Raw genomic sequence first — 20,300 nt, forward strand, 5'->3', positions numbered from 1 at the left:
TCTCAACCCCATTGAACACCTTTTGGATGAATTGGAAAGCTGACTGCGAGCCAGGCCTAATCATCCAACGTCAGTGCCCGACCCCACTAATGCTCGTGGCTGAATGGAAGCAAGTCCCTGCAGCAATGTTCCAACATCTAGAGGAAAGCCTTCCTAGAAGTGTGGAGGCTATTATAGCAGCAAAAAGGGGGACCAACTCCATATTAATGCCCATGATTTTGGAAAGATATGTTCGACGAGGTGTCCACATACTTTTGGTCATGTAGTGTACCTGTGTGAAGCTGGATTCAGTGCTTTCGTCTGCATTAAACCCAAATATCGATCCAGGTTGGATGTGACAGCAGAGACGAGGTGCGCACTATCGAAAAACGCCCCCTGACTTTAAGAATCTCCGACTCGACATGCATTAAGCACACCCATCTCATTAGTGGTGGTGAGATAATATACATTATGTCAGTAATTTGCAATTGACTGTCATAGCCCCACATTAAAAGTAGGCTATGTGATGGTGATTTGAGAAGACAATCAGAAATACTGTTAGAATGTTTTTCAATCGACTGCCATAGCCCCAAATAAAAAAGTTAACATTGGGTGTTAATTACATGTTTCTCACTTGGTTGGGGTCGCAATCATTTTTCACTTTCAACATAAAAAAATTATGTAAACTTTATTTAACTAGGCAAGTCAATTAAGAGCAAATTCTTATTCACAATGACAGCCTACACCGGTCAAACCCGGACGACGCTGGGCCAATTGCGCACCGCCCTATTGGTCGTGCCCAAAAAGGTTTGGGAATCCCTGGCCTAGTATAATCTGTTTACTATAACTAAAAGTGCAGTTCATAGGGCTGAGTCAAACACAGAAAGACAGAGGCTATCAACAGGACAAGAAAAAAACAGGAACAACGGGACATTCATATGTGTAGGACTAACAGGTTGCGCCACAGCAATGGATGTTCCCCCTACAGACATGGTTCCCCCTACAGGCCAGTGTTTAGTTGGTCGCTCTACACAGACGGGTTGCCTCACACAACGCTCCAGCTTACACTTCTGTAGAAGTTCCGGTTTCAGTTGGGACAGAGAGGACGAGTCAGAAATGGACGTGCGTCACCGGTGACGTCACTGCCATATCCGCTTGTTGCCCTATTTAAACATGAGCACAATTCCTGCCCGGGAACTATCTTTCCCCTTTTGAACCTTCCATGAGAATCTGGGGAAATATGCAATGTTTTTGGTTGACATTAAAGGTTGCCCAATGGCCCGGGGCAGGTCAACTCGGGAAAGGTACAATTTTGTCACAAAGACAACCTTTATTTCACATTGATTCTAGTGTTCCATTTGTTTAAAACAACAAAAAATAAACCAAGGCCAAGTGATCCCAGTTCTTTTCCCTACATTCTCTCTACCCTCCTTGCCTCACTCACTCAATTCTGATCAGACCACTCCCTCTAGTCTATTCACACGCGTGCTGCACAAAAAAGATCCCATTAGACCTATAGAAATACTGCCTATAAAACGTATTTAACTGATGGGATACACAAACAAAACTATAGACAAGCTACATTCCTTGCTTAATCACGACAGCTTTATCACAAATTCAAAATAGATTTGCAAACCGCTAGTGTGCCATTTAGAATTGGTTTCAACTACACCTAGGCAGGTTCCAGACTGAAACGTGCAACAAAATCATTGTTTTGGTAAAAGGCAGAGTGTATTTCTTTCTGAATCATTAGTCTACTTTGTTACATTTTTAACAAAAGCCTGCCCACCAAGTTTAAACTAAACAAATCAAACACAAGGTAAACAAATGTACACCCATGGAATGTGGGTGACGTATGGTTAAATAGGGGAATTTTAGCTTTCTAATGTTGTTAACTGTTTGTCTCAACTCGCAATATTCAGGGAAAAACACCCTATTAAAACGAGAGTAAACGGTGAACAGCGGCAAAGACGCACCTGGGCTTAGGAGTGTTTTAACGACGCATCGTTCCAACGGCCGAAGACTTAACATGCGTTTGTCAAAACACCACGCAGAGAGAACGTTTGTTAAATGCGTCGTGGAAGCATGTGTTGATACTGAAAAATAGGCAGCGCTGCTCTCGGATCACCTTTCTACACTGCACAAAAATATAAACGCAACATGTGAAGTGTTGGTCCCATGTTTCATGAGCTGAAATAAAAGATCCCAGAAATGTTCCAAATGCACAAAAAGCTTATTTCTCTCAGATTTTGTTTACATCTCTGTTAGTGACAATTTCTTCTTTGCCAAGATACACAGTCCCGTGTGGCTCAGTTGGTAGAGCATGGTGTTTGCAATGCCAGGGTTGTGGGTTCGATTCCCACGGGGGATGCATTCACTACTGTAAGTTGCTCTGGATAAGAGCGTCTGTCTGCTAAATGACTAACATGTAAAATGTATATGCTACACCTGTCAGGTGGATGGATTATCAAAAAGCTGATTATACAGCCAGATTATGCCTCCCAAATTGTGCAGTGGTCGAATGCACTGCATTGCAGTTCTTGAAGTGTTACTACAGACCCGGGTTTGATCCCAGGCTGTGTCACAGCTGGCCATCCAACCACAGCCCATGTGTATGGAGTTGTGTGGGCGAGCAGGTTTGCTGATGTCAATGTTGTGAACAGAGTGCCCCATGGTGGCAGTGGGGTTATGGTATGGGCAGGCATAAACTACAGACAACAAACACAATTGCATTTTAACTATGGCATTTTGAATGCAGAGATATGGTGACGAGATCCTGAGGCCCATTGTGAGGCCCATTTTTGTTGACCAACAGATGGTCTGTGACCAACAGATGCATATCTGTATTCCCAGTCATGTGAAATCCATTGGTTAATTTATTTGAATTGACTGATTTCCTTACATGAACTGTAACTGAGCAAAAAAAATAGCATTTATGTTTTTGTTTAGTATATATTAAAATCTTTCCTTAACATTAGAATACTTTCACAATACTGAGAATGGATCATCTCCTAGAGACATATTACCACCTATGACTGCAAATATAGGAGGGTTATTCTAATGCTTACCCAATAATAATGCACTAAAATCACAGATTTGGCACATCATTGTGCACATGCTGTTAGGCCTACACATTAAATATATTGAGGCAAATATTACAGAAAGTAGCCTACAATTAGCCAAATATAATTCAATTGATTTAACATGAAATTGATTTAAATGGGATTTAAATATATAGGCCTATAAAGCCTATACTGTATTTATCTGAAACGTATTTTTATCCTTTGCTTATTTGTAACAACTGAAAAGACATTGGAAACTTTGTATTTGTAGCCTAGTCAACATCATTCTGGAGTTATCGGCAGTCAGAGAGACAGACAAACATCTTGATTCTGTGTTTAGCGGATATCTTCGTTAGATGCAAAAAACATCTAACGACACACTTATCTGGTTCGTATTGCCTCGGAGGCCAGGTTGGGGCTGGTTCTATGAGAGGTCTGAGGCAGTCGGTAAATGACGAGCATTTCAAGTGCAACTTTACTAACAATGGTTTTGGGAAACAGCTTGGAGATTTAACGTAGCTCCTATGAAGGTTCTAACGATGAACTTAGCCCTATTTCGGTAGCGCAAGTCGCAGCTCAAATGGCGCTTGCAGTCCATCATTTAGCAAATCACCTCGCAACTCTAGCAAGTGTTTTTCAGTTTAAATTACCCAATGACAATGGGCATAGACTCTATTTACTATGTATTTTGCCTGGAAATGGAATGAAGTGAACTGAAACTACCAATGAGTCAAGGATATGTCCTTCCACTTTAGCCAAGTTGATGGGTACAAAGCCACCTGAGCCGGATGCCTGTATCACCCATCCACTTGGCTACATGTCTACAAATGTAGCCACTAGCCACAGCATTGGAGATTCCTGGGGACACCAGGCATTAAAACCTCTCCATCTATGACAGCCTAGGTGAGGACACTTGTTGCTCCGGACGCCCTACCCAACCCCCCAAGTGAAAGGCAACACTTTGCAGGTGGGTGATGTATTTGTGCCGTGTCAAGCCATTTGAGCAAGTGCCAAGGTCGAGTGTAAATGAATGTGGTAGACTGGCCCCGTTTAAGGAACTGCAACGAGTCTGTCAACCTTTCTCACTCATAATAGTTGCACATTGGCATTCACTCTTGACCTTGGCACTTGCTCAAATTGCTTGACACGGCACAAATAAATCACCCACCCGCACCGTGTTGCCTTTCACTTGGGGGGTTGGGTAGGAAGTGAGCGTCCAGAGCAACAAGTGTCCTCACATGGGGTGTCATAGGTGGAGAGGACATTTGTAGATTTGAAGAAAAACTACTATGAGTGAAAAATGTTGACAGAATCGTTGTGGTTCCTTAAACTGGGCCAGTCTACCACATTCATGCGCATCTTCAAATGCAGTGTAATAAAAAAAAGAGGAATGAGTTTGATTTTATGGTGGACTCTTCAGGCGCTGTCCTATTGTGTAGCAAAACAGGGTGTACCTGGACCGTCTACATTGCACTACACTTTTGTTGCTCTAAGAGAGAGCCAAAGTGCTAAAGGAATCCAGATTATCGACCATGTAGTAAAGGGTGTGGCTCACTAGAGATAAACTGTCAAGCAGCGCTTACCTGACATCACTGAGGGATGACCTTAGCTTGACATCAGAGATTTGAGGGATGACCTTAGATTATGAGAATGAAAGCGCAAAAAATGCTGTTGATTTAATTGGCCAAGTTTGTATTATGTACCTGCACCATGGCCCCACCACCTACATTTAGTTCAGGTTCTGAACGTCTGTCATTGTTCTCTACATCCACTAAACCTTGTCTGCAGTAAAACTAGAGCAAAGGTTGCGGGATGAGCGATGGTGCCAATCCTTGGCAAGCAGAGAGCTGTAAAGGAATGCAATCTCCCTTGCACAGGTGTCATATCATGTGTTGACATGGGTTGAGGGTGTTCCGAGAAGGAGCAACACAGACTTTTATTGCCAAACCCCTGTCATCAAAGTGGTGCTCAGGCTCTTTTGCATTGCCTGGGCGTCTGGTGTCAAGAGTCCTCTCCACACTCAGCACATCAAGCATGGCTAAACATCAGGCTGTAAAATCCCAACAATCTAGGGTCCATTCTCTCAGCGAAACAGGGTGTGTATATGTCTGTCTGTGTTTGGCACTAGACAAAAAACTGCATCTGAGTGATTCCTTATAAAATGCATTCAAAAAAAGACCATGATTTGGGGGATTTTCACAAAATGTAATCCATAGAATAGTCCTTTGGGGGAAGGATTGTTGACATATTTGACCCTTGTATCTAAAAGCATAATTAAGAAATAATTTCTCAAAGTTGGTATATTTATGACATTTTGCTCTTACCCAGGGCTCCTTTAAAGTGGCAATAAGCATCTTCCTGCCCCCGTTTCTGTAAAAATCTGAGGGATGGAGAAATGTAACCACTCTCAAATGTATAGACAGAGCTATGGATGCAAGGACTGACTATCCAATATTCAAAGTCCTTGTTTAAAACTGGGGTATTAAACTGGTGGTCCGCGGCTCCCTAGAGGTCTGCAAAGGTACTGCAGGGGGTCCCACAAAAATCATTTTTATTTCAATGTTTTTATGAATATCGCTAGCAACAGAACAAACATGTTTTATTACATAGGCCTACCTACAGTACAAAATAGAGGAATATCGTATGTCGAATGATGTCAACTTTATTTCTCAGCTCATAACATTGAGGAAATTACATTAATTGGAGCCAATTGACCCTTCGCTATGCTCAGCCTGCATTGGTTACTGTTTCAAACTCTGACAACATTTGACCAGGAAGCCCAATTCCCCATTTAACCACTCACGAAATCTCCTCACAATGATCTCAAACTGTGTTTCTAATACACATTGAAATTAAAACAGACTACCCCTTGCTAATCAGGAAACTCTTGTGTATGTTGTGGTAGACTGTCATTACAATTGCTTCACGGGAACCTGGTAAAATTATGTTAATAGTGTGGCTAGCCACTGAATGGCTCAAATTCACTGTCAGCGTACAGTCAAAGCTATAACCACTTTTGGAACTAACTAGTGCTCTCAAATCATATCCTGATGTCAACTGCAGATGGGAACAGCATTCATAACATTTTAGCACAAGGGAAATGGTGGAGCGATTTCTGCATAGTACATATTTAATAATGAAAAGCTGAAATGTCTTGAGTCAATAATTATTCAACCACTCTGTTAAGGCAAGCCTAAATAAGTTCAGTAGTAAACATGTGCTTAACAAGTCACATAATAAGTTGCATGGACTAACTGTGTGCAATAAGTGTTTAGCATGATTGTTGAATGACTACCTCTTCTCTGTACCCCACACATACAATTATCTGTAAGGTCCCTCAGTTGAGGAGTGAATTTCAAACAAGAGATTCAACCACAAAGACTAGGGAGGTTTTCCAATGCCTCGCAAAGAAGGGCACCTTTTGGTAGTTGTGTAAAAATAAGCAGACATTGAATGTCCCTTTGAGCATGCTGAAGTTATTATTAACACTTTGGATGGTGTATCCATACGCACAGTCACTACAAAGATACAGGCGTCCTTCCTAACTCAGTTCCCAGCGAGGAAGGAAACCAGTCAGGGATTTCACCATGAGGCAAATGGTGACTTTAAAACAGTTACAGAATTGAATGATAGGAGAAAACTGATGATGGATCCACAACAATGTAGTTACTCCACAAAACTAACCTAAATGATGAGTAAAAAGGGAGTCTGTACAGAATAAAAAATATTCAAAAACATGCATCCTGTTTGTTATAAGGCACTAAAGTATAACTGCAAAATATGTGGCAAAAAATTAACTTTATGTCCTGAATACAAAGTGTTATGTTTGGGGCAAATCCAACACAACACATCACTGAGTACCACTCTCCATATTTTAAAGCATTGTGGTGCCTGCATCATGCATGGGGATTCTTGTCATCGGCAAGGACTGGGAGTTTTTTTTGTTGAATAAAATAAATGGAATAGAGCTAAGCACAAGCAAAATTCTAGAGGAAAACTCGGTTCAGTCTGCTTTCCAACAGACACATTCACCTTTCAGGAGGACAATAACCTAAAACACAAGGCCAAAACTACACTGGAGTTGCTTACCAAGACGACATTGAATGTTCCTGAGTGGCCTAGTTACAGTTTTGACTTAAAATTGACAAATATTGTACAATCCAGATGTACTAAGCTCTTAGAGACTCACAACTGTAATCGCTGCCAAAGGTGATTCTAACATGTATTGACTCAGGTGTGTGAATACTTACATAAATGTGATATTTCTGCATTTAATTTTCAATAAATGTGCAATCATTTCCAAAAATATGATGCACATACTTCTTTCAAATTTTTTTTTTTGGGGGGGGCTAACGTATGATGGGGTCCCTGGGTTGCCAGTTTGCCTAGGAGGTGGTCCTTGGGGAAGGAAAGGTTTAAACAATTTGAGACTGTATAGGGTTTGTTTAGATTTATTTGTTTACAAATACTGGAGCAAAACAAGCTTACACTACTACTTCAATGTTTGGGGTCACTTAGAAATGTCCTTGTTTTTTAAAGAAAAGCACAGCTTTTGTCGATTAAAATTACATCAAATTGATCAGAAATAGTGTAGACATTGTTCATGTTGTAAATGACTACTGTAGTTGGAAACGGCAGATTTTTTATGGAATATCTACATAGGCGTACAGAGGCCCATTATCAGCAACCATGTGTTCCAATGGCACGTTGTGTTAGCTAATCCAAGTGTATAATTTTAAAAGGCTAATTGATCATTAGAAAACCCTTATGCAATTAAGTTAGCACAGCTGAAAACTGTTATTCTGATTAAATAAGCAATAAAACTCTGCCTTCTTTAGACTAGTTGAGTATCAGGAGCATCAGCATTTGTGGGTTCGATTACAGGCTCAAAATTTCCAGAAACAAAATAACTTTCTTCTGAAACTCGTCAGTCTATTCTTGTTCTGAGAAATTAAGGCTATTCCATGAGAGAAATTGCATGGAAACGGAATATCTAGTACAACGCTGTGTACTACTCCCTTCACAGAACAGCGCAAACTGGCTCTAACCAGAATAGAAAGAGGAATGGCAGGCCCCGGTGCACAACTGAGCAAGAGGACAAGTACATTAGAGTGTCTAGTTTGAGAAACAGACACCTCACAAGTCCTCAAGTGGCAGCTTCATTAAATAGTACATGCAAAACACCAGTCTCAACGTCAACAGTGAAGAGGCGACTCCGGGATGCTGGCCTTCTAGGCAGAGTTCCTCTGTCCAGTGTCTGTTATTTTGCCCATCTTAATCTTTTATTTTTATTGGCCAGTCTGAGATATGGCTTTTTCTTTTGCAACTCTGTCTAGAAGGCCAGCATCCCGGAGTTGCCTCTTCACTGTTGACGTTGAGACTGATGTTTTTCCATTACTGAATTATTTAACGTAACAAATCAAACCTAAACCTTGTAAACAAGTCATTGTTATTCATTGTAACCTAGTAAACAATTCATTTAGACCTGGTGTTAAAGTGCTGAAATGTGTTCGGTTGCTTAGTTATTAAAAGGGACAGGCGGCTATTTGAGATTCGACGTTGAATTGAAGTTTTACAGTAAGCTCATGAGGCATTTATAAGTTATATACTGAGTATAGAAAACATTAAGAACACCCACTCATTCCATGACATAGACTTACCAGGTGAAAGCTATTATCCCTTATTGATGTCACTTGTTACTAAATCCACTTCAAATCATTGTAGATGAAGGGGAGGTGACAGGTTAAAGGATTTTAAAGCCTTGAGACAATTAAGACATAGATTGAATGGCACACATACACAGAGGGTGAATGGGCAAGACAATATTTAAGTGCCTTTGAATAGGGAATGGTTGGTGCCAGGTTTGTGTCAACTGTATCGCTGCTGGAAGGCTTGACACATTGTAGAGTCCATGCCTGACGAATTGAGACTGTTCTGAGGGCAAGAATGTTTGGTATACTCAAGTGTATTCTTCAAGAATCAATGGGTATATATATATACTGCTCAAAAAAATAAAGGGAACACTAAAATAACACATCCTAGATCTGAATGAATGAAATAATCTTATTAAATACTTTTTTCTTTACATAGTTGAATGTGCTGACAACAAAATCACACAAAAATAATCAATGGAAATCCAATTTATCAACCCATGGAGGTCTGGATTTGGAGTCACACTCAAAATTAAAGTGGAAAACCACACTACAGGCTGATCCAACTTTTATGTAATGTCCTTAAAACAAGTCAAAATGAGGCTCAGTAGTGTGTGTGGCCTCCACGTGCCTGTATGACCGCCCTACAACGCCTGGGCATGCTCCTGATGAGGTGGCGGATGGTCTCCTGAGGGATCTCCTCCCAGACCTGGACTAAAGCATCCGCCAACTCCTGGACAGTCTGTGGTGCAACGTGGCGTTGGTGGATGGAGCGAGACATGATGTCCCAGATGTGCTCAATTGGATTCAGGTCTGGGGAACGGGCGGGCCAGTCCATAGCATCAATGCCTTCCTCTTGCAGGAACTGCTGACACACTCCAGCCACATGAGGTCTAGCAGTGTCTTGCATTAGGAGGAACCCAGGGCCAACCGCACCAGCATATGGTCTCACAAGGGGTCTGAAGATCTCATCTCGGTACCTAATGGCAGTCAGGCTACCTCTGGCGAGCACATGGAGGGCTGTGCGGCCCCCCAAAGAAATGCCACCCCACACCATGACTGACCCACCGCCAAACCGGTCATGCTGGAGGATGTTGCAGGCAGCAGAACGTTCTCCACGGCGTCTCCAGACTCTGTCACGTCTGTCACATGTGCTCAGTGTGAACCTGCTTTCATCTGTGAAGAGCACAGGGCGCCAGTGGTGAATTTGCCAAACTTGGTGTTCTCTGGCAAATGCCAAACGTCCTGCACGGTGTTGGGCTGTAAGCACAAACCCCACCTGTGGACGTCGGGCCCTCATACCACCCTCATGGAGTCTGTTTCTGACCGTTTGAGCAGACACATGCACATTTGTGGCCTGCAGGAGGTCATTTTGCAGGGCTCTGGCAGTGCTCCTCCTTGCACAAAGGCGGAGGTAGCGGTCCTGCTGCTGGGTTGTTGCCCTCCTACGGCCTCCTCCACGTCTCCTGATGTACTGGCCTGTCTCCTGGTAGCACCTCCATGCTCTGGACACTACGCTGACAGACACAGCAAACCTTCTTGCCACAGCTCGCATTGATGTGCCATCCTGGATGAGCTGCACTACCTGAGCCACTTGTGTGGGTTGTAGACTCCGTCTCATGCTACCACTAGAGTGAAAGCATTCAAAAGTGACCAAAACATCAGCCAGGAAGCATAGGAACTGAGAAGTGGTCTGTGGTCACCACCTGCAGAACCACTCCTTTATTGGGGGTGTCTTCCTAATTGCCTATAATTTCCACCTGTTGTCTATTCCATTTGCACAACAGCATGTGAAATTTATTGACAATCAGTGTGGCTTCCTAAGTGGACAGTTTGATTTCACAGAAGTGTGATTGACTTGGAGTTACATTGTGTTGTTTAAGTGTTCCCTTTATTTTTTTGAGCAGTATATATATATATATATATATTTATTTATTTATTTATTAGGGATGCATGATATAATGGTGAACATATCGGAATCGGACGATATTAGCTAAAAATGCCAACATCGGTATTGGCCGATGTCTAGTTTAATGCCTGGTGTGCAAAACCAAAGTGTCAAAGCTGATGTGCATACCTATATAACGAAGGTACATGACAATGACGCCACGTAATGACGTAATGACGCCATCCACCGTTCTCTGTCGTTGGTGATGTTGGCTTTCGCCGACTGGTCGGGCACCGGTTAACACTACCAAGTGCGCTATTTTTCAAATGTTGCCCTACCGGAGTTACACAGTAATAGCGTCACTGCTATTAGCTTCATGACATACATACTATGAAACACCGTTTGGGTCGTTGCGTGTCAAAAAAGATACAGTAGCACTGTCAAAGCTGTACAAAAAAAGTCAGCAAACAAGCCAACACCGGCCACGAACGATGTGTTTACAATACTGCGTTGGTAATCAAGCATAATTTGTTCGACCGCAACTTCTGGGGTAGCTAGCTATAGCTTGGTAACGTTACCTAGTCAGCCTGAAAACAATGACCAGTAGAAACTGCAGTTATTTTCATTATTCTTAGCAATGATTTAGGAATCTTTGTGAGTAAGTATTAGCTAGGTTGCCACTTGTTGTTCGCCTATTGAAATTGAACTTCACTTCATGAAAATAAATAGCTAGCCAGCTACTTAACCCTATTGCCCAAAGCTAACATTATAAGCAGCCAGCTAGCTTCATCCGGCTAGTAAGGCTTGACAGGACCGGGTTATGTGTTGTGAAGCTAGCCACGATAAGGATTAGGCACAATAGTGGAATTTGCGGTTCACCTTCAAAATAAAAGAATCATTAACAGTGATGCAAATTAATACAAATAGTAGAATTACGCCATACTTTTAGTTTGAAGGCTAACCGCAAAGTCCACTATTGTGGCTAATCCTTATTGTAGCTAGCTTCACAGATGTGTCCGACCACCATTAATCAAATAAGAACTGTTATAAATTAGGGTTATTTTAGATGACACCTAGCTATATAGTTAGCTAGCTAACTATATAGCTACTGAAACAGATTGTTGTTTTGTTATGTTTTTGAGGAAGATCATTGTTTGCATCCATGAGCAAGCTAGCTTTTTTTATGATGCGCACTGTAGGTGTGCTAGGAAATTTTACCAGTACATTAGCATACGTATTGATGAATCGTTGTGACATATGAAATATGAGTGAGTGTATTCAATGTGTAATAACTACATAAAACATTTATGAACACGTAAAATTAATATGTGATGTACAGTCATATTCAGGTCCTGATTGGTCAACAAACTTATTTGACACGTCAAAAAGTGTTATTTGACACGTCAAATAGTGTTAAAGAGTATATTTTTTGACACGCAAAGACCCAAACGGCGTTCCATAGAAATCCTGGTTGAGAATGAAACGACTGAACAGATGATCAACAAAACAGCACAGCAAGTAAGTGAAAGAAATACAGTTGAAGTCGGAAGTTCACATACACTTAGGTTGGAGTCATTAAAACTCGTTTTGCAATCACTCCACAAACTATAGTTTTGGCAAGTCGGTTAGGACATCTACTTTGTGCATGACAAGTAATTTTTCCAACAAATGTTTACAGAGAGATTATTTAACTTATAATTCACTGTGGAGCAATTCCAGTGGGTCAGAAGTTTACACACACTAAGTTGACTGTGCCTTTAAACAGCTTGGAAAATTCCAAAAAATTATGTCTTGACTTTAGAAGCATCTGATAGGCTAATTGACATCATTTGAGTCAATTGGAGGTGTACCTGTGGATGTATTTCAAGGCCTACCTTCAAACTCAGTGCCTCTTTGCTTGACATCATGGGCAAATCAGAGTCAGAGTCGAAAGCCTTGGCCAGGTTGATGAATACAGCTGTACAGTATTGTCTCTTATCGATGGCGGTTATGATATCGTTTAGGGCCTTGAGTGTGGCTGAGGTGCACCCATGGCCAGCTCGGAAACCAGATTGCATAGCAGAGAAGGTACGATGGGATTCGAAATGGTCTGTGATCTGTTTGTTAACTTGGCTTTCGAAGACCTTAGAAAGGCAGGGTAGGATAGATACAGGTGTGTAGCAGTTTGGGTCTAGAGTGTCTCGGGGATGACCGCGGCAGCTTTCCAATCTTTGGAAATCTCAGACGATACGAGAGGTTGAACAGGCTAGTAATAGGAGTTGCAACAATTTCGGCGGATATTTTTTAGAAAGAAAGGGTCCAGATTGTCTAGCCCAGCTGATTTGTAGGGGTCCCGATTTTGCAGCTCTTTCAGAACATCAGCTATCTGAATTTGGGTGAAGGAGAAATGGGGGAGGCTTGGGAACGTTTCTGTGGGGGGGGGGGTGCAGGGCTGTTGACCGGGGTAGGGGTAGCCAGGTGGAATGCATGGCCAGCCGTAGAAAAATGCTTATTGAAATTCTCAATTATCGCAGATTTATCGGTGGTGACTGTTTCCTAGCCTCAGTGCAGTGGGCAGCTGGGAGGAGGTGCTCTTATTCTCCATGGACTTTACAGTGTCCCAGAACTTTTGGGAGTTTGTGCTACAGGATGCAAATTTCTGTAGCACAATAAATGTACTTTCCTAACTGCCTATGTATATTGGTTCCTAACTTCCCTGAAAAGTTGCATATCTCGGGGGCTATTCGATGCTAATGCAGAACGCCACAGGATGTTTTTGTGCTGGTCAAGGGCAGTCACGTCTGGAGAGAACCAAGGGCTATATCTGTTCCTGGTTCAAAACATTTTGAATGGGGCATGCTTATTTAAGATTGTGAGGAAGGCACTTTTAAAGAATAACCAGGCATCCTCTACTGACGGAATGAGGTCAATATCCTTCCAGGATACCCGGGCCAGGTCGATTAGAAAGGCCTGCTCGCTGAAGTGTTTTAGGGAGCGTTTGACAGAGATTAGGGGTGGTCGTTTGACCGCAGACCCATTACGGACGCAGGCAATGAGGCAGTGATCGTTGAGATCCTGGTTGAAGACAGCAGAGGTGTATTTTGAGGGAAGGTTGGTTAGGATGATATCTAGGAGGGTGCCCGTGTTTACGGATTTGGGGTTGTACCTGGTGGGTTCCATGATAATTTGTGTGAGATTGAGGGCATCTAGCTTAGATTGTAGGACGGCCCGGGTGTTAAGCATATCCCAGTTTAGGTCACCTAACAGCACAAGCTCTGAAGCTAGATGGGGGGGCAATCAATTCACATGTGGTGTCCAGGGCACAGCTGGGGGCAGAAGGTGGTCTATAGCAAGCGGCAACGGCGAGAGACTTGTTACTGGAAAGGTGGATTTTTAAAAGTAGAAGCTGAAAATGTTTGGGCACAGACCTGGATAGTAAGACATTACTTTACAGGCTAACTCCGCCCCCTTTGGCAGTTCTATCTTGTTGGAAAATGTTATAGTTAGGGATGGAAATTTCAGGGTTTTTGGTGGTCTTCCTAAACCAGGAGTCAGGCACGGCTAGGACATCCGGGTTGGCAGTGTGCTAAAGCAGTGAATAAAACAAACTTAGGGAGGAGGCTTCTGATGTTAACATGCATGAAACCAAGGCTTTTACGGTTACAGAAGTCAACAAATGAGAGCGCCTGGGGAATGGGAGTGATGCTGGGGGCTGCAGGGCCTGGATTCACCTCTACATCACCAGAGGAACAGAGGAGTAGGATAAGAGTACGGCTAAAGGCTATAAGAAATGGTTGTCTAGTACGTTCGGAACAGAGAGTAAAAGGTGCAGGTTTCTGGGCACGGTAGAATAGATTCAAGGCATAATGTACAGACAAAGGCATGGTAAACCTATGCATTAAGTGACGATGAGTGAGATATTGTCTCTAGAAACATAATTTAAACTAGGGGAGTTCACCGCATGTGTGGGAGGTGGAACTAGAGGATTAACTAAAGCATATTGAGCAGGGCTAGAGGCTCTACAGTGAAATAAGGCAATAATTACTAACCAAAACAGCAATGGACAAGGCATATTGACATTAGGAAGAGGCATGCGTAGCCGAGTGATCATAGGGGTCCAGTGAGTAGCTCGGCGGGCTGGAGACATGGCGATTCAGACAGCTAGCAGGCCGGGGATAGCAAGCTAGCAGAAGGGTCTTAGAGGGACGTTGTGATATTAGAAGTCTGTTGTAGCCCCCTCGTGCTGTTATGTCGACAGACCAGTCGTCATGGATCAGCAGGGCTCCGTGTGGTAAAAGGGTCCAGGCAAATTAGCAAAATAGGTGTAGTGGCCAAAGAATTTGTCCGATGGGCCTCTTCAGCTAACGGTCCGATATGCTCTAGACAGCTAGCGGGCCGCGGCTAGCAGGCTAGCAGATGGGCATTCAGGGGACGTCGTGACGGAGGAGCCAGCAGAAAAAAACCCTTGGGCGAATTACGTCGGTAGTCCAGTCGTGATGGGTCGGCGGGGCTCCGTGTCGACAGTAAAAGGGGTCCAGGCCAATTGGCAAAATAGGTATTATAGCCCAAGGAGTGGCTGATGGACCTCTTCGGCTAGCCGGGAGATGGGCCTAGCAAAGGCTAGCTCCAGGCTAATTGGTTCTGGCTTCGGGACAGAGACGTTAGCCAGGAGTGGCCACTCGGATAGCAGCTAGCTAGCTGTGATGATCCAGGTGAAAAGGTTCAGAGCTTGCGGTAGGAATCCGGAGATATGGAGAAAAATAAGTCTGATTTGCTCTGGTTTGAGTCACGCTGTGCAGACTGTTCGGGCTAAAGGTAGCTGATGACCGCTAGCAGTGGCTAGCTGACTACTAGCTAGTTAGCTTCTGTTGGGGGTTCCAGTTCAAAAGTAAAGAAAATAGCAGCTCCATACCACATTGCGTGAGGCGGATTGCAGGAGAGTATGTTGAAGTTAAGAAAAATATATGCTTAGAAAAAAGATATAAAAAGATATATACAGGGTACAAGAAGAGGACAAAAGATGTCTGATTGCTACGCCATCTTGGATTAGACACACACGTATAGTTGAACATAATATACTCTACAGGCATATCAAACTTCCAGAGTGGGATCTCTGCTAGTTTGAAAATTCTGGCCGCAAATGTTTAATTATATTGACCAGATAGTCCATTGGCCGCTCTAACAATGAAAATAAATGGCTTAAAAAATGGAAGGTAGTCGGGAGGAGGCATCAGGTATTATATTCAAAGAATTGGCAGATACGCCTGTGAACCACAACGGTCCTTGCTATTTGGGATCTTTGGGACGTCCCTACCCCATTGAAGTTGCCATTTAAATTGGTTAAGGTGCCGGTTATGGTTAGGATTTAGGGGTAGCGACTTCAAAAGGATTCCGGATTGCACCCTCAGGCACAATTCTGATAGTGTTTTTTCTCAAAGTTGCCGGGATGACACGTGTCTTATTTATACCAGAACACTCCTAACAGCCTAAACATTACGAAACTTATATTTGATTAAATAAACCTCACAGACCATATAAAGACACATTTTTGGTTGACCAAATTCGACACTCATTGACCTCCATACAAAAAAAAAATCTAAACGCCACCTGCTGGAGAATACATTTTCGGCCGAGTTTACCTTCGGTGTAAAGATTTTTCTTCCACTAGCCCTACTTCAGATTATTAGAATGTGTTTAAATATATGACTTCATTTTTCAACAGTTTAAAAAAATAACGGAAAATTATGCAGATAAGTAGTGCCTAATGCGGTGTAACTGTCAAACTGTTACGCAAACTATGCAAAGTTATCCAGACCAGACCTGCAAGTAGGACAGGACACAGTTGATCTTGGGACCACTGCACAACACATACTATTTAGCAAATTCCGAATATTTGCCTGGCTATCCAGCCACATCGTTCCGGCCAAACGCCACGCCCAGGATAGATAACTGAACTAAATTCAGTAAATTGCCTGGCAAGCCTAATAGCTTCTCATCTGACATTGACAGACACTACATGCGAAGGAGCTGCATCGAATTATTACATTTAAAGCATTAATTAGACTATGGTGGTTGTTGTTGTTGTATGCCACTATACTGTAGCCTGTGTTTTTAAGAAAGTTAGACCCGTGACTTCAGCTACACCCGGGCGTGGGATCAAATACTCGAGAGACACTGGAAAAGGAAAGGCTCGTCCAACTTGTGATTCGCTTAGAAAATAAAACCACTTAGTTGTCATTGGTCGAGCTCGTTTTGCATGTCCAGGTGCACCGCGTGAGCGGAGTTTCTTTTGAGACTAGTCCATTGGTCTTTAAACACATCTCCACTCAACCGGAGCACCGGGCCATGCAAAACAAACTCCACCATTCGGTAGCTGGGTATGGACAATGCATATTTTTTTAACCCAAGTCACAGTCCAAGATGTAGCCCATTCAATTAATGCCACCGCAGTAAAGAAATGCTTGGAAGCTAGGTAACTATTCAGTTAGCAAACGTTACACTTAATTGATTAACGACGAGAACCACCTAATACACAAACCTGTATGCAAGAGTCATGCATTCGAAAAGTTTTGTCAACGACGCGTCAATGGAGAGATGTGATGTACACTTCTTCCCGAAGTGATACGTCCGACAGGTTTGTTTGTTGACTGTGTCGAAATCGTAACCTTTTCTTGGTGGGTGTTCAATGTGCGGCGAGGACACCATGAAGTGACCACTGTGGATTATCTGTGACTCGCGTCCATCCGACTTCTTGAAACCAATGTGAGACTCCGTGTCCGAGTCATCGTCCTGCTCCTGCTTGATACTCACTGTGGGGCTTCGGTATTGTATTTCCCTGGTAGTAGCCATGTCTTAGTTATTTAGCTAACGTTAGTTCTTCTGGAACTCTTTGCTAACGTTAGCTGTTCTCATAGCTAGTAGTTGCGAGTTAAAATGAAGTTATTTATACATGTCACTTTGCTCTTTCGAATACATTTTCCAGTTTTGCTCCACCCTTTGAGAAACGTTGCATTGTTGGCAACCACTGCCAGTCTTTTCAGTATCCTATTTTGCTAGCTATATATAGCTTGCTTACAGCTAACAAAAGTGTTGTTGGTATCGAAGTATTTCCAGTGAAGCTAAAGGGACTAACTGTTGCGCCGTCATGTCTGCCAACGTGATTGGCTGAAGTATCATAGAAACACCCTCCACTCGAGCTGCAGGCTCAAAATAACTTCGACGTAGAGAGTAGTCGTCTTCGTATGGTAGACGTTTTGTTCCATATTGCTGCGTTTCCCAGTTTGGAAAGTGCATTGCACAATTGTTTACAAAAAAGGGGTAAAGGAAATTGAAGCGCCATAACCCTATACATACCACTATCCCCAACACACATTCCCACTACTTTGGCCAAACAGATCCCACACCAGGCCTGGGAGGCTGGACCCCCTTCTCTCAAAACCCCCTGTAGTTCTTCAGCACAAAAATCTCATACCCAAGAGTTCTGCTGCCAATTCAATCTTCTGGGATTTCCTTCCCCTCATTGTGGTACAATTAATGACCATAACAGTAAACAGCAACAAGCCAACTACTACCCACAGGGCTCCAATCAACAAGGCATACTACTCACAGGGCTCAAATCTCACTATCACAGGACATTTCTGATCCCCAGCAACATGACCACCCCCACAATTGAAACACACACGTTTTCCCTTTAAACTACACTTGTCCCATGCCCTCCTGCACACTTGTATCTCCCTTCTACATACTGCTGCAACATGACCATAAACATAGCACCTGAAACACCTTAGTGGGTTTGGACCAAAAGCTCTCACAGGATAATATACACCCTAGCATGACTTTATCCGGCAACACTCTGCATCAAAACTCCAAAAGGACAGACCGAGTCTCCTCGGTCTCACGCTTTCCACTGGGTCTGCATTGCATCAAGCATTGACTTCACCAGGCCCGGGCTTTAGCCCCGAATGATTTTGTCTCTGTCCCGAGTCTTTTGCCCTGCTGGGATAGTGTAAAATAAGCTATTCTACACTGCAATGAATACTACAAACATGAGCCTTGGCCTGTGCTGCCTAAAACCAGCATTTCAGTGTATGGTGGCACTTTAGGAGGCGGAGTCAAGGTGGTTTTCTAAAGTCATTTTTGATTCGTCCCCCCCAAAATATATTTTGTCTTGCACAGGCTCATTCTCTGTGGGAGAGAGCGCAAAGATGAGGAGAACCAGAGGTAAACTTTGTTTGTTTGCTTGCTATTACTATAGCACATTTTGTTAGCTCATAATGATGTTATTGACTTCACAGTAATCCAGATTCGAGTAATTTACAGTCAACATGTTGACTCAAAAGCTGCACTGACAGAACGTTAACTTAACTTACATGAGGGACTACCCAGTCGAGCTAACATTGAGACGGTTGTTGTATTTGCAGGAGGAAGTGAATAGATTGTGTGTTTACAATACAATTATTTAGCATCTAGCTACATAGATGGGTTGGCTGACAACGTCACAAAAATGATGTGCGATCTTCCATGGGGCATAAATCAGCCTGTTGTGATTCTGGATGGCCAGATTGCTAGCAAGAATGACACTGCCATGTGTGGGAATAATAAATGGCTTATTTCATCAAGTTATTGATACCATGTCTTGTTTTGAGGTGTTTTGACTGATTTCATGTCAATGCAAATATGGCTAAAATTCACTAGCTAGCTAACCAACAACTGTAACGATTTATTTGAAACAACAAGTGGTCATTGTGCAAATGTATTTGTTTTCAATAAAAATTGGAAACTAAATATAGCTTACATGTAAACAATCTAAGCCAACCTCATTTGTTTTGCCACATGGTTGGTTGCATGCATTTAGATTGTGTTGCTAAAGCGACAGAGAGAACACAGGTATTGTGGTGAGTGAAGGGTAAGACAGTTGAATGTTAATCAGGTTTAAGATTGAGTGAAAAAAATCATGTAAACATTATTTGCCTGTTGTTCATGTTGTGTGTGTGTGTGTGTGTATATATTGCTTCTGTGTGTTTGTCTGTTCAGGATACTCCATATTGCTACGGCACTGATACTATGCCTTCTCTGTAATAATATAGGAAATCCGAGACAGCAGAACATCAGACAGCAAGGAAGAGAGGGGAGAAGACAAGACAGAGCGAGAACATCGAGAGAGGGCAGGCCCACACAAGACAAACATGGCATATTCATCTCAAGCCAGAGGAAATAGTCCTTGCTAAACATAAAGATGCCACTTCTGACATGTCCTGCGTGTATAAATTGTTAGACACTGATATTTTCCCATCACTGAAGGCAATCATACAGACTGTGCTGACCATCCCAGTTAGCAGCTGTGAGAGCTCTTTCAGTGCATTAAGACATCTACATACCTGGCTTAGGAGACCAAGATAGAATGCCTCATGACAATTGACAAGGATTTTCATACTAACACGCTTGGGAAAGAGTGAAGTCATAGACAGGTTTGCACCTACAGTTTAATTGTTTAATTTCACATTTCTATGGATGGACTAATCCTAGTACTGTGTAATATAATTCGCAAACATTGTGAATATTTAGTTGGAAAATGGATTGTATGCTGGTACACGTGTGTAAAATTGTGAAGTGTTACTACAGGGGTGTTGGAGGGGGTGTATTTGTTTTTGTGTAATTACTTAGGTAGAAATATTGTCAAGTAGCTAATTGACCTTGGACTTTGACATCCACGCGATTCAGAATATACCATCTTCATAGTCA

At 42.6% G+C, this 20,300-nt stretch overlaps 1 protein-coding gene and 1 long non-coding RNA gene across 4 annotated transcripts in view; one reads left to right on the forward strand and one right to left on the reverse strand.

Annotated features, from left to right (window-relative positions):
• LOC115164483 (MLX-interacting protein-like) overlaps positions 1–18,243 on the reverse strand; it is a 45,180-nt gene extending 26,937 nt beyond the window's left edge. The window contains exon 1 of one of the 3 annotated variants that reach the window (XM_029717015.1): positions 17,098–18,243. In XM_029717015.1, coding sequence (XP_029572875.1) covers positions 17,098–17,408 — 311 coding nt within the window. In that variant the 5' untranslated portion in view covers positions 17,409–18,243. Of the gene's footprint in view, positions 1–1,955; positions 2,054–17,097 lie in introns of those variants that run through there. The other 2 variants (XM_029717014.1, XM_029717016.1) reach the window with 2 other exon arrangements.
• On the forward strand, positions 16,767–20,300 carry LOC115164484 (uncharacterized). Its single transcript, XR_003869931.1, has 3 exons — positions 16,767–17,031; positions 18,735–18,779; positions 19,646–20,300. It is a non-coding gene; the product is annotated as an uncharacterized LOC115164484 (long non-coding RNA).

This window comes from Salmo trutta, chromosome 27 (genome assembly GCF_901001165.1).
Source record: "Salmo trutta chromosome 27, fSalTru1.1, whole genome shotgun sequence".
In the NCBI taxonomy this organism is placed as follows: Eukaryota; Metazoa; Chordata; class Actinopteri; order Salmoniformes; family Salmonidae; genus Salmo; species Salmo trutta.